At 39.0% G+C, this 15,864-nt stretch overlaps 1 protein-coding gene across 1 annotated transcript in view; it reads right to left on the reverse strand.

The window, feature by feature from the left end:
- The window catches only part of gfra4b (GDNF family receptor alpha 4b), a 40,262-nt gene extending 29,423 nt beyond the window's left edge, over positions 1–10,839 (reverse strand). Inside the window, exon 1 of the mRNA XM_062425866.1 lies at positions 10,770–10,839. Coding sequence (XP_062281850.1) covers positions 10,770–10,812 — 43 coding nt within the window. The 5' untranslated portion in view covers positions 10,813–10,839. The remainder of the gene's footprint in view (positions 1–10,769) is intronic.
- Positions 10,840–15,864: the final 5,025 nt, after the last annotated feature.

Here is a 15,864-nt window from a genome sequence, read left to right on the forward strand (position 1 = left end):
CGTATAACTTGTTTTGGGACGCAGACTTTGATTCTGATAATAAAGTCTATCTGATTAAATAAGATCCAACATTTTTCGTCCTGGCAGACTGCATCGTTGTGACTCTACAAGAGACCTGCTTTAGAGTAAGGATACATAACCTGTGAGGGTCCATGAACAGCTGCCAGACAGTGAGCTTAGTGCCATTCTGCCATTTCCTGTATTTCATATTTCTCGGTTTAGACAATAATTCAATTCATTTCATGCAAACAAGCATTTCCAGTCATTGCTTTTTATTGTGGCTACGATGAGGCCACAAACAGATTTCACTGATTTGATTAACTGTAGAGCTCCTCCTAAGCATAAAAGATGCAAATTAATTTCAGTGAAAAACTGATTGGTGCCATAGCTCAGCTGGTATATGGTCTAGTCTGGGAATGCTGATAAGAAACTATTCCATTTGCTGGCTGAACTGCAGTGTAATTCACTTGCCTGTGCATGTAAACAAACAATGAAACCGTAATTAAATACTATAAAGTTTGAGACCACTCTTACTTTAATTAAATAATATCAGTAATATAGCATAGAGTACATATGCACAGCCACAGATATCAAATAGTTCAGTTACTGAGCTCGTTCATCTTCCATGGTATAAAACCTGTGTTGGGACCACAATGACACAAGGCACCTGCATCCATCATTTTTCAAGAAACGTTGTTGTAGCTCTTTTTCTTGATTCTTCTTGATTTGTGGTTAGTTTAAAAAGTTGTTGGCTCACATCACTTAAGAAACTGACATATCTGAAAACTTATGGGACAGCATATTATGTCAGTGTTAATGGAAAGAATAAGTCAAGTGAGGCAGGGGAAATTATATTATATATATTATTATTATTTTCTTGCAATACTTTTTATCTATGTGTTAGTTAGTGCTCCAAGGATATACTGCTGCACAAAGCTACTCCAAAAACTGACCAGTGTATAATAACACAGGAAAATTGGAAGCAGTAAAGGTGATGAATATCAGCAGCTGTCATTTCTATTTGGAGGGAAAAAACATGGTATGGATGACTGGTTTATCAGAGAGTCACTTCCCTGTCTGCACTCTTTGTGGTTATTAATGCCAGCAAGTCAGAGAGGAGATGCAAAACTCACCAAAATAATCAAAAAGAAGCTCAAAACTGACTGAAGGTCATTGGAGGAAGAAAGAGCACCGTTATTTACACAAAAAGAAGTCCACATCTTAATCTCGTCTGGTTTAAGAGGATTATTTCTCTCTGAATCTCACCAAAGTTGCATGTTTGAGTGTATTTTTCGAAAAAATGATAATTACTTACGCATACTCAATGGCCATATTGTAGCCTTTGTGTGCGATAAAAATATAAATTTCACACTCAGCTATCTGGAAGAGGGAGACAGAAAAATATGTCCTTGGACCTTTGTCACATGTATTCTTCCAAGATCCACTTCCATCTATCTTCATGAAACTGACATGCCAAATAGATTTAGCAGTGTCCCAGAAATACAACAAGAAGACAGAAAGTGGAGCTTAAGCCTCCTATTTGAAAACATGTCACACTGGGGCTGTGCCTACTTGTCTGGAACAGTGTTTTTTCTCTGGATAACCACCGACAGACTCAGAGTTAATGAGCCTCTGTTTGGCCCTTAGAGGCCACTGTATGTCTGTAACTCTAATGGAAATGTATACTCTCATGTTATACTTTCATATTATACTGTTTTATGATCATGTACGTGTGTGAAACTTTTTTTTACTTGTATAACCGGTGTGTGAGAGAGTGTGGAAATTATATCAGAAGCAAAGCTGTGTGATTCGACCTTCAACTTCCAGTTCCCAGCAGATTGATGCCTAGGCAGAACTCCTCCAAGAAGAAACACTGATAAGTGATGAACAAAGGGCCAACTGTTATACCTATTAACTGCCAAGATATGCATATTCTAAGGGTCAGGGAGTGCTCTCTATAACATTCGGTGGCAGGTGTGGCTACTACTAAAATCTGAGACTGCGTCCGAAATGCCATGCAGACATGCTATTTAGTATTGTAGTATTTAGGATGTGAGACTTTTTTAGTAGGTTAAAACCTTAGTAATAGTACATTGAGTGTATACTGTATGGGAAAAATATCACAGTATCCAAGCATGAATATCCCACAATACAATGCAGTAGTGATGATGATAACAACAACATAACAGACAATGGTGGACAGTGATTAAGGTAGCTCTGGCGTAATGTCAGTAATGCTTCAATTTAAGGTTTCACTTTGCTAGGTGTTAAACATTTTTAAAATTAGTTCAGACTTTATGGTTGGCACAGGTTACCATGGTTACACATCTTCAACTGGCAGGGAGCCTCTCAGGAAGTGACATGATAATTACAGATCAGTACGTCCAAAAAGATACATACTACTCTTTATTTACTCAAAAGTATGCTGAGCCATGATATATTGGGTATGTAGTGCATAGTATCCAACTGTTTGACATATTCACACGTGTGATTCCAAATAAAGTTCTCAAACACAATCCCTCTTTGTGAAATCCATCTCTATTACAGAAATCTCCATGAAAAACTTCAGAGCCTCTTTCTCAACTGGCAGATTTTTGTCTGATCAAGAGCCCTCCTTATGCAAGTACTGTATCATCATATCACGTTCTATCTCTAAGCTTGGTAATCAATGGCATCATGATGTGTTCGGAAAATTAAAGGAAACCCTCTCTGTGAATATATCACTGTCACTTGAGTTTAGATAATGACCACTGGTATTATTTTCTCACACTGCAGTGACAGTTATAATCAGTTAGACTTTTGAGCATCACCTCCCAGTGTAATGGTGCTTACACTGGGAGGTGATGCTCATTTAGCCAAGAGTCAGACCTGAGATCTTAAAATTGGTCCAGAAAAATTATAATTGAGGGCGATGTTGTGACAGCCAAAGTAAAAAATGGGTTGGGTGAAAGCAGATACTGCGTTTTAACTTTAAATATGTAGCATAGCATGTCCATCACACGTTTCACTGAGTCAATCTTGACACATCTCCAAGGATCTGAATAGCATCATCTTTCCGTAGCCGTGTGCAATGTGCTTTCTTTCACTAAACCCACAACATTTCATCCAAAAATGCAAACTGTAGACAAATACAAACTAACTGCTTGCTCTGCAGTTGGAAGAAAGGGTTTAAATCAAACATAATAAAATCTGATTTGATTTACAATCACTGAGGTTTTCTTCAAAAACAAAGCATCTAACCATGACAAAAGTATGTTTCTCTAACTTTAACCACAGTGGGGTGTTTGTACCAGAGAACATTTCAGAGTTGCTTTTGCGTGACCCTGACATAACCTGAGTAAACTCTTTGTCCTAAACCAGCCACTACCTTTCAGTGTTTGTTTAGAAGAAGGGGCAAAATAGAAGGAAAATGTTGATCTGGCACTGTGGGGCACTGTAGTGTTTTGTTGGTGCATACCACAGTAAACTATCCTGCAGTGAACCAAAAGAGTAAAGTTGAGTGCTATAAAACATAAACAATGAGCTGAAAGACACCAAAATACTTTGCAATACTGAGGGGAACTGCAGAAAGAATCACGATTATCTGTGTATGTGTCACTTTGAGTAAGACCCTTCATATCCATATAGTGATTCTTTTTTTTTTATTGATTGTAGCAGCTTTAAGTAAACCATAACATTTGAATTTTCTGTGTAAAGATGTTCTCATGAATGAAAAAACTGAAACAAATTAGACAGGCTTTGTGAAAATAAATAAAACTCATAGAATAGCTTAAGCAGCAGAACTTGAAGGGCTAGATTCTGCTTAACTAAAAAAAAAAGCTCTGCTAAAATTAAGCATTTGACGTGAAATTTTAAAAAATGGGTGGATAAACAATCAGAATTTACAGCTCCTACCATCCATTGTAACTCCAAATTGGAGTTTATCCTTTTTTTTATTTACAAGCTAAGCCACTAAGCCTCTTCAAACAAGAATATAAATGTAAAATAGACAGGAGTCTTATATTGTATCTCCCCATTATTTGCTGCTGGTCATTTTCTCCTAACAGAATGCGTTCAATCACATAAATCTCAAAATGTCAACACATTCAGTAATGAGTTAACAGTGATATAATTGGAGGCACTCGACTACAATAATGGATTAGGGTTTTAAACTCAAACTCATTTATTTCTCACCCACATTCATCACGCCTAATCAATGGTACGTCTTTGGCTTTAACCCTCCCCCAGCAGGCTTCGACAATGACTCTGACATCCTCTGTCCTTTCATCTTTTCAAGCCGTTGGCAGATCTTTAAAGGTGGAGTCAGTCATTCTGGAGAAAGATGGTTGATATTTGAACTAAACACCCAAACAAATACACCCCTGCATTTGTGCTCTTTCCGAAGCTCCGACTCTTAAATTCATGGCCAGGGGAATGACCAAAGGACAAAAAATGGCAGAATTCAGAGCGATGCGTTACCTGTGTAATCACTTCTCTTCCTCTCACACTTAATCACAGGCAGAAAAAAAAGAATATCATGTGAGCACAATAGTCCTTCCACACTGGACCTTCGTCAAGCTGACTGACAGCAGAAATTTACTTAACCAAAATAGTTTGCATGTCGACTCCTCAGAAAGAAACAAAGAGTGTTTGTTTTCATTGATTCATGGATAGTGTTAATAAGTTCAAAACAAGATATTTGTTTGATTTTAAACCGCTGTCTGCTCGGAATATGCTTCCTTAAACACAACAGAAAAAAACGTGGGGGGTCTCCATGAGACTGTCACGGATTCAGTGTGGATTGATATGTGTAATAAAATGGAAGCATATCTGTTTAGTGAGAAAACACTTTCTGTGTGAATTGGCCATGGCCTCGCTCTCTCCAGCTCGCCAGCCCTCCCTCACCATTCAACAGGTGCTGGAGACGGGAGACTCATGTCCTCACAGACAGCTGCTCTGAGGACTTCCATCTGTCTCTGAATGAACACGAATGCCCCCTGCTGCTTGGCTGGAACAGTGTTAGCGGCTCGCTCAGAGTAAATGTTTCCCATTTACAGATGTGTATTAACACAGGACATACACAGAACGTCTGGACCATAAGATATTCGCTGAATTTGGAAAAAAAAGTGTATTGAATGATCTCTTTCCAGAATCACTGACTTTACCTTTAATTCAACATTGTATGTACTGTGTGATGTTATTACAGTTTAATATTAAAGGCAGATGATTAAGTGAGAAATTGAATAGTTTCACCATTAAAGGTCAGAGGCATCAGACTGACTGACATCACATGAATGGTAATGTGCCAGCTCAACAGCAGATTTCAAAAACCTTAATAATTAAATACAAAGGCATTTTAAGGGCTCTGACAATGGCTGGAGTACAGAAGCAGCCCACAGGAAAAGTGTAACAGCCATTCTGTCTGTAAAGCTTTTAACCCCCAGCTCTGTCAGCGAGGGAGTAAGTTACTGAAATATATTGATAGGGTTTAGATGGAAAACTCATATCCTTTTATACTGTTTTATTTCCTGTAGACTGTAAGGCTCATAAGATGCAACAGTGACCCTTTGGGTCTAATAATCGGTTATCTTAAAAGTTCAGCAAAGCTTTAAGGTGCCTTAAGGATGGATGCATTAAGTCATGACTGCAATTTCCATGTCTGCCATATTCCATAGTATTTTACCTTGCTGTAATAATTTAATACATTATATAAAGGAGAAACACCCTTGAACCACTTTTAGACTGATGCTTGGACTTGATTAACTTACTTATCTGACATGGCTCCGTGACTGGGCTCCCAAGTTGGATTTAACATCATTGCTCAGCTTTGTCAACATGGATTTCCATAACAACTACAGCATTATCCCATATACTGTACATTACTCTAACAATTTCAGAGGGCCCTGAACAAAAGGAAATAACTATAAGAGCTTAGTTGAAGTTTATGAAAAGTGATTGATTTCTAGATGCATTTTCTTGAATTAATTGCAAAAATCTAAATCACAGGAAAAACCTGACAAACCTGTGTCGTACAGTGACTTAAGTTGTAATCTACTATAAGGATAACAGCTGCAATAAAACCTGCCTTTTTAATGTTTATAATGCAAAAAAAAAAAAAAAAAACAGTTTTAAGAGTTGCTGTTTTAATTGGAGACAAGTTTGTGGCAAGTTGTTGAATTATAATTCAATAACTGCTTCTTTCTAATATTTAGTCAACAAATTAGTGTGGTTAAGTAATTTATTCTCCAAAATGTTTAATTTTCAAAATAAGAATCAGACAGAAATGTGCACAATAAGCAATAAACACTTTTTTTGTTTTTAGCTGAACTGGTAACCATGAGTACAACACACTCTAGGCCATGCTGAAAGTTAATTGGAAAATATGTGTATCAACTGAATGCTGCTTTTTCCCTACAGCCAGTACCAATTTGCACAGTCTTTTCCCTGATCGTTCCTAACTAAATAAATCAAGTTAAATATCTGCGCTTCCACTGGAACTACATTTTGCTGCTCTCAATGATAAATACTTCAAAATGACTGGAGAAAATTAGTTGTTGAATTAACTTTGCATAAGGTGACAAAATGGATATTTAAAAATGCCATAAAACTACATCAGTTTGCCCAAAATTGCAACTACTGTATATAATGAGAAAGAGAAGTATATAAGGTGCTGTGTATTTAACCTTGAGCAACAGTGAGTATGGAGGTTCAAATACTAATTAAATGTATGTCCATCATCCTGTCATACAATGTGATTATGTGTTATAGTGGTATTAACGTTTACTGTAGATAAAACGCCCAACACTGTCTCTTCTCCCCAATTTACTGGGACTGGAAGGACCTACACATCTGCCTCATGTGAAGAAAGCATGAGCATCTGATGGGCTGCTTCAAATGAGATTCATGACAAATCCCCTACAAGAGGCCAGCCAATGTGCTAGGTAATAGCATGCTTGGCAGTACTTATCTGTCTCCATTAAAGACACAGGTCATATCCCACAATGTCAAAACCATTAAATCAAAAAATATAGCTTGATCATAGGCTTGAAGCTGGATGCTGCTGCAGCTCTGATTGAGGAACAAGGTTAAAAATAGTATATCGTATAAAGTTAAAAATTAAAAATAAAAAAAGTGAAAAAAAGTGAAAAGGCTATGTCAGAACTTAATAAGAATATTTGGTATTATTATAAGTATTATGAATTTTCATATTTCATATCCTTGTCAATAGTGGTTTTCACCAGGTTATCACCAGTGTGAGTGTCACTGGAGTTCATTTTATATGCTTTCAGTTTGACCTATTAATCTTAAATGCAATCACCTTGCCCAAAAATTTGGACTTGTACCTTGATATGAAAAGGTTGTGAAGGAGCACCTTTTGCAATTTCAGGTTAATACTGCATAAGAATTTTTATCTAACCAAAAAGAACAACAACCTTGCACTGCACAATTGTGCTTAATTCCATATAATTTTGGGCCTCCCTGTGGATCTGTCAAAGTGAGCCCCGGTGCACATTTATCATGCAGATAAGATCAAAGCTTGGACAGTCAAGTACTTGCCTGGGACCCATTTTATTTTTCATAACAGTGGAGGCAGCAGTAATGCAGTTTGAACTCCCAACCCCTCTGAATGTAAGCTGACTCTCCAGTAGATGTATGTCTTCTTCAAGACCTCCAGACCTAGACTGAACATCATCTCTCCTTGAAGTCCACATATCAGGACACACCAACATACCAGAGAACCCGCTACCCAATGAACAAGCTTTAATAATGCAAGGGTGTTGTAAAATTATTGAGTCATTTACAAAAATGTAACATGACTTTGTGTGATTTTTATAACTTCGGCTGTTGTTTTCCCTTGAATAAATAAATATTCATCACTTTGATTAATTTAATTCATGTAAGACAAGAGTTGGAGATATTAAATTGAGTAATGATACACAATCTGCACAATACTATAATTTTGGTGAGAGCATCTGCAAAAAAAGAAGTCAATATTGGCATTTTTTACCAAAAAAAAAAGAAAGAAAATTGAACAAGTAAATATTGAGTACAAGTAAGCACACAGACATTTTACACTCTTGTAACATGATTTCCCCCAACAGAGACAAAAACAAAGGTGACAATATTGGTTCTGTAAACACAGGCGGAGCCCTCCACTGGACTCTGTGGGTAATACTCTCCTCCAACCACACACATGTATTCACCCACTGAAATTAGTATGTAGCCAGCCGATCAGGACATGCCAACATGAATATGTGTGGAGCCCACAGTATATAAAGCAGCGTCAGCACTATACGCCATCCCACAACCTCTTCAGCAAGCAGTGTAGGAGTAGCAGGAGCTTTAGGTGGAGGGCTCCACTTGTGCAAATAGATCTAGGGTTACAATATCATAACCTTTGTTCTATCTTACACAAGTGCCGCCCTCCACTGGACTTTGTGGGAGCACTCAGTGGGGCTGGTTCTGATGTTACCAGCCCCACTGATCCTGACTGGCTAAAGGTTAGTCGCCGCAGCCCACCTATTTCTCATAGCCTAGGCTGCCTCAGTGGAGAAGTAGGGGGCCCCAGCCAGCCCAGGCTGCACCTAGTTGCCTCCTGACCCCTGCAAGAAACATTTCACATAAGTAAGGTATAAATGGCTGCTTTACACACTTTAAGAGTGTCAAATACACCTATAATATGTCATCGGCCTGACCTTCTCAGGAACCAAGCCTGCAGATGTTGGCCCAGAATGGACAACACACCCTCACCTCTTTAGAGAGAGCTCCCCAAAACTGAAAGATTATTCAATGCTGGGCTGCCAACATTTGAGTCCTCTTTGCATACAACAGTGCAAAGTGGCGGCCTGGAGCTTTCAGGATGACCATCAATTGTTCCTGTCTCACTCTCTCCAAAAGTAGAGGAATAAGCCACAGGGGTAGAAAAGCATGAAGCAGCTTTTCTGCCCATGTCATGTGTGCCAATGCATCCACCCCTAGTGGCGGTTTGTCTGGCATTGTCAGGGAGAACCACAGTGGACAGTGAATGTTGCGCGGGTTGGCGAACAACTTGCCATTTACTGAACAGAAAAGGATGGCGGACAGCGCTGACACTGCCTTATATACTGCAGACTCCACCATTTTCAGGCAGGCACATCCTGATTGGCCAGCTACATTTACGCAAATTTCAGTTGGCTAATACTTATGTTTTACCCACAGAGTCCAGTGGAGGGCAGAGCCTATAGAGCGTCCCAAGAAATAATAAAAAAATGTTAAATCTCTAATGGCCACTATTCCCAGCTGGAAAATGTTGCTCTGATGTTTGCCTTAAGAGCTCTTTCTGGACATTGGTGGTGATTTCAAGCCCCCTCTGCATTGGCTTGCAGGTATCTAGGGTGGTTAGAAGAACTGAATAATGTGTGAGCTCAGATTTCTGTCCATGAAGGCCATGGAAGTGACAGAAACTACCCAGAATGCTTCATAAACGTGTTGAGTCATCCAAACATCCCATAGTTTCTGACCTTTTGCAGTTTTGTCTTTGTTAATTGATTTGGGCAGATGGCTAGAATCCTCTATCACAAAAGTAACAACATATCAGCAATTTCTCTGGAATAGAGAAAAACTTTTAAACTTACATATTCAGATTTAAACATAAATCTGCACTGAAGATGTTTTCACATATGCCTGAAAACATCTCACAGCCATATGCCGCATATGGCTGTTAGTTATCAATTAGCAGTTGAATCATGCCAATTAAATGTGTGACTGTCAAAGGTCATTATAGAGCAGAAAAGCAAACTGTATTATTTTCCATTTAGCATTTCTCACTGGCATGTCCCTTCATTTCTCTATTGTAAACCTTCAAATATGATATTAATAATGAATAAAGAGGCACATTCCTGCTTTTGTTAAGAAGGAAAAGCTGGTGCTAATGAGAATGGTCATATCTGGTGTCATGGTCATCACTGAGTATAATGATATTAGCAGTGTGGCAGCAGGACTGAGATTGACACATATGGGTAATGACAAAGAGACCCTGAGAGCCAATAACACCAGCTCTCCTATCAACACTGTGGATTGTTGCCACAAAAATCAATATTCTAGTTTCATTCAATTACATGGAGAGCAGGTAGCTTGGAGACACTCATTGTAATGACTGATCTAGTGCTTGAGATGCTAACTTTTGGAGTTAGACAATTAAGCAAGTCTCCTAAAAAAAACGTTGAAGACATACAGTAGGTAAATGTGACTGATATTGTTTGGTGTAGGGGTATGCTGGATATTAATTAGTCTACTATAAAACTATAATAAGCCTGGCATGATGAAAACATCACAGTTGTATACTGCAGAGAGTCATTGCTGGAAGCAAGAAGCGTAATTCACACACTGATACATACAGAAAAAATTATGTGTGCAGTGTTTATGTGCGCACACGGAGAAACACACGTATCACGGACACACACATACACTCATTTAAGCGTGTGTGCCTCGTCTTCACACAGCCCATCACCAAAGCGCAATACAACCCAACTGATCTGTGACAGGAAATGTATCTAATAAATTAATACAAGTTTCTCCTAATTAAAAATCAAAATATAGCACTGTGATTGACAGACAGTTGTCAACGACAATCATAAAATCAAACCGTAAGAGGCTCAAGAAATAAACGACAAACCCCTTTACTTAATGATATGATCTTTTTTTTTATCACAGCTTTAACGGGACAAGATGAATTATTTCCTCTCCAGCTAAAGACAGACAGAATTACAATATTTGCTGAATTAATTTAAAAAAGACAAGTCGTCACTTACCTAAAGTTGTGAGATGAAACAGATAAACTCCCCACAGATCCATCTCTGTGCAAAAATGATAAATTGAGATTACACGTCGAAACTACACCTTGAGCTGTACAATTACACGGCAAGAAGAGGATATCCCGTTAAGCGTGTGGAGATCATTATTGGCACAAGCTGATTAATCTCCTTTTTTAAAAATCCTTTAATCGTTCTTTCAGCTTGTTTTGGCTATCGTTTATTATCTTAAAATCCCATCAGTTTCTTCAAGACGCTGTTACAGTCGCGCTTTTGCGCAAAGGCAGAGCCATGCGTAATTATGGGAGTGAAAGTTGCCCTGTGAGCTGTATGGTCCGGTATTGTGAGAGAGCCTTCTGTTGCGCGTAGAGGTGGTCGCACAAGTCCACGAGTCCGCTGTAAAAGAGATGCTGAGTGCTGCCGGGAAGAACCACTGCTAAGAGGGAGGGAGAGAGTGAAAACTGTTTGTGCAGGAAAGGACATTGAGCAGGCTGGTTAATTCTGCAGCGCAAAGTTGTTGTAATATTCCTACCGGGACTCTTACTGTGGTATAGAATAGTTTATAAGGACCTACTTATACTTATTTTATGGTATTATTTATTATTATTTACACACACAGACACACACAATATACAGTGGAGGAAATAATTATTTGATCCCCTGCTGATTTGGTAAGACTGTCCATATTTTTTATGGTAGGTTTATTTTAACAGAGAGAGACAGAATATCAACAAAAAATCCAGGAAAAAAATTAAATAAAGGTTATAAATTAATTTGTATTTGATTGAGTGAAATAAGTATTTGATCCCCAAGCAAAACGTGACTAGTACTTGGTGGAGAAACCCTTATTGGCAAGCACAGAGGTCAGACGTTTCTTGTAGTTGGTCACCAGGTTTGCGCACATCTCAGGAGGGATTTTGGTCCACTCCTCTTTACAGATACTCTCCGAATCCTGAAGGTTTCGAGGGGATGTCGCTTAGCAACTCGAAATTTCAGCTCCCTCCACAGATTTTCTATGGGATTAAGGTCCGGACACTGGCTAGGCCACTCCAGGATCTTAATGTGCTTCTTCTTGAGCCAGTCCTTTGTTGCCCTGGCCGTATGTTTTGGGTCATTGTCATGCTGGGAGACCCATCCACAACCCATCTTCAGTGTTCTGGCTGAGGGCAGGAGGTTCTCATCCAAGATTCTACAGCACATGGCCCCATTCATCGGCCCTTCAATGGGATGAAGTCTTCCTGTACCCTTAGCAGAGAAACAGCCCCAAGGCAGAATGTTTCCACCTCCATGTTGAGATTAGGAGAACTTTCCTAAAGGGACAGGACTAATTTGAGTGCCTCATGGGCACATAACCGGTCTGTGGGGGTCAGAATTCTTGCTGGTTGGTAGGGGATCAAATACTTATTTCACTCAATCAAATACAAATTAATTTATAACCTTTATTTAATTTTTTTCTGGATTTTTTGTTGATATTCTGTCTCTCTCTGTTAAAATAAACCTACCATAAAAACGATGGACTGTTCATATCTTTGTAAGAGGGTAAACTTACAAAATCAGCAGGGGATCAAAAAAGTATTTCCTCCACTGTATATACATTAGTTATTTTAACTCTATCCTTTACTGTACTCATGTGGGTTAGTTAAATAAAGGTTTGCTTTTTCACAATTCTTGTCCTTTTCTATCCTTAATCATCAGCTCAATGTCTTGCACTTGTGATTCAGTGTGCTTATATAATGTCAGCGCTGAAAACCTGATTTTGATGCACACATAGTCTGTGGGTGAGATAACTTTCTGTACCAGCACCAACATATCTTGTAAAGTTGTATTTATTTTTTATGCCTCTCTTGTGAAATGTCTCTATTTTAAAGTCAGTATCGATCAAACGTGTTACAAGGTCTCAATCTGAGACTTGCAGTGGTGCAATAGTCATGTTTTAACCTTATATTCCTTCTAAGTTGTGACACTGTGCTGATAAAGGTTTAACAAGGCTCCCAGAACACTAACCAAAAAAATGAATATCAATCAGCGATTTAGTAGAATTCTCAGATGAGGCAGATTTGGGGCACTAACTATTAAGCTATTTCATTTTAGGTTTCCTGTGTACACAAGGTTTGAGACCTTGTTGAAATTCATGTCGACAGCACACCTCTAATTGGCTATACAATAAAATGCAGACAGACAGGCAGTCCCTTCTAGTAGAATCCTTCCCAGGTCACATTGCTTTAGGTGGTGAGTCACCTAAATTGGCCATATTTACCCAGCATAGCTATTAAATGATAAGAATGACCACATTCCCAATGTTAACAGTAGAAAAGATTGTTTGTAACACCAGAAAGTCTCCTGTGTGTATAGACAAAACTTTCCAAATACTGTACATTATGGATAAAAATGAGATTGTTGTATTTATCTACCACTGTTAAAGGTTTTCCTATTGTTCCACACAGCAGCAAAAACATTTGGCCCACATGGAGAGGTGGATCCAGTTGCTGGTCACTACCAGAGCTGCAGTGCTCCATTTTCAGAGCTGCTCACTGTTTTGAAACAGACAGTTATTGATTCTTTAGTGTTAAGAATTCAACTTTCGCACCATCTGTTCATTTTATGGTTCAGAGCCCCCTTTTCATTCGAAAGGGAACATCAGCGGGCCAGGATGTGCATTTGGAGTTTGTTGACTCACCCCTTTAGTGTGTCTCCAAAACAGCAACAACAAATGGAGTTTCCAGATGATCCATGCAAACAAAGCTGGTGAGGAGCAGATAACAATGGGTCACCATGTTGGATCAGCCAGACTCAGTGTGTGTGCTTTACTGTATGTGTGTGTGTAAACATGTGTATCGGTGTCTGTAAAGCAACCCAGGGGTCCAAAAGGATGATCCAGCAGTGTACCAAAGACAGAATGAAGACCCTCTGAAGAGCCGTTTCAGCCTGTTGGTGTTATCTTTACTGCCATTCATGGCTGCTCTACTACAGTGTTTCACTAGTCTTACATGAGCTGGCAATATTACTTCAAACAGTCTAAGTTGCTTCATGTTTTTATTTTTTGCTGAGACCTCAAATTGGAAAGACTGTAACTGTAATGTCTTTACGCCTCAATGATTGTAATTTTAACTCCCTAACAAGCTTTCTATGAGAATATTTTGAACAATATATTACCATGTCTGCTGGGGTTTGGAGTACTTAAACGTGGGGAGATGGGCTCTGAAAATGCTTTATGAATCCTTAAAGAGCGACTCTGTGCCATGGGGATCTTTTGGTAAACTACATACTGTATTTGCAGTGTGCTTATGCATTTGTTATTCAAATCAACATTCCATTTTGCAAGAATGAAAAAGCTGTGTTGACAATTTAACAAGACTTAGAGGGAAAATGTTTATTTTCTCCTAAAGTATTAAAGTGTTTGGCTTCTTCCCAGTGGATTGTGGGTGCCGAGGCCTTTGTCTTTCCTACCCTAAAATTAAAACACTAACCTAACCTCAGTAAGCATGGCATAGATCAGTTTTCTGAGCTAAAACCCTGTGTCATAAAACATTATTTTGTCCAAGATACTAATGGATTGTCAATAGGTTCAAGATCTTACTTCTAACATCGTCTTTCGATATGGAGAGTAGGTCCTGCTTAAATATGGGAGATGGACAGCTCTCAGTTCTTGCTTCAGGCAAAGGTACATTGATTTTCTATCTTTGTGAGCTGGAGCAGTGTGGACACAACATTAATGAGGGATTAGTTATTGTACCCATAATTATTGCTATGTCAAAGTGCCAGAACTGGATGATGAAGAGGGGCTTTGTAAATATTTGTTGGAGCCATTTAACAGCTACGCCCGCTGCCAACTGCCGGCTTCTAACCTCTGCATGACGGACCAAAGCATGGTGGCCTCATTTTCTTTTGCTTCAAAGCACAGTGCCCAATTAATGCATACCCATTATTTGTATTGTTTGGGGAATTTCTTTTTGTTTAGTTTTTCTTCTGGGGTGTATTAAAGCTCCTGGAAGCACAGCCACATAGGTGTTTTATTTTGTCTCATTGGGCATCATTCAGGTTGAAGTTGGGTGGAGACCTGCTAGAATTATCAGGTCACCAAATGCCATTTAGACCTTATTCTCAGCAGAAAGTTGCCATAGCAGGGAAAGCACAAATTTATCTAAAAACAACAACGATAGCTGTGTTTCATTTAAATGTTACAGTAAACCATGCCAGGGATCCAGTATGTACATAACACTGGAACTGGCTTACCCAGAGTTTAGTCTTCATCAATGAAGATCTATAAGAACGATAAAGATGTGACATCTGATTAGGCTGATAGGGAACTACTGTAACATGCCAGTGACCACAATAGCTCTACAAGCTAGCTAGCTTGGACAATAAAGAAAAAATTGATTCACACACTTTATTCAAGAGACATACAGTATTAAACCATGATTCCTATCTCCAAAATCCTCATCATTCCTGTCTTATGGAGCAGTTGATACTCGAACAAAGTGGAATGTGCAACACAGCTAATCAGCTAAAATAGGGTTAGGTTTAGGGTAGGGTGACCAGACGTCCCCGATTTCCGGGGACAGTCCCCGTTTTGGGTGACCTGTCCCCGGTCAAAGCTGTCCCCGAAGATGTCCCCGATTTTGACACTGAATGGGTGAAAAATGCACGCAGACTCAAACACCAGTTATTACGGTAGCCATTTAACGCATCGCCAGAGAAAACGTTGTATGACGTACAGACGTTATCAGGACGTACGACCAGACGCGGCAGCGTCAACAACAACAATCTAGAGGCGGCAAAAAGGAAAGAAAAGAAGACCAGCGGTCATAAATGGTATGTTGTGTATGAACTTATTTATTTTGTGTGAATTGGCAGTAGACTTGGCTGTGTGTGTGTGTGTGTGTGTGTGTGTGAGAAGTGATGTAACGTTAAAGTAAGTTGTTTATCTGAATTGAAGACCTAACGTAACGTTATAAAAGTCAGTGAACGTTAACATTATGACAATGTTTTTGTATCTGTCATTAGTGACGCTGTAACGTTAACGTTAGCATGAGATTGCCAGGTGATGACATTGTATGTGGCCCTGTTTTGGAAGAGGGGGAGGTGGAAGACTGCT

This window comes from Scomber scombrus, chromosome 9 (genome assembly GCF_963691925.1).
Source record: "Scomber scombrus chromosome 9, fScoSco1.1, whole genome shotgun sequence".
Classification (NCBI taxonomy): Eukaryota; Metazoa; Chordata; class Actinopteri; order Scombriformes; family Scombridae; genus Scomber; species Scomber scombrus.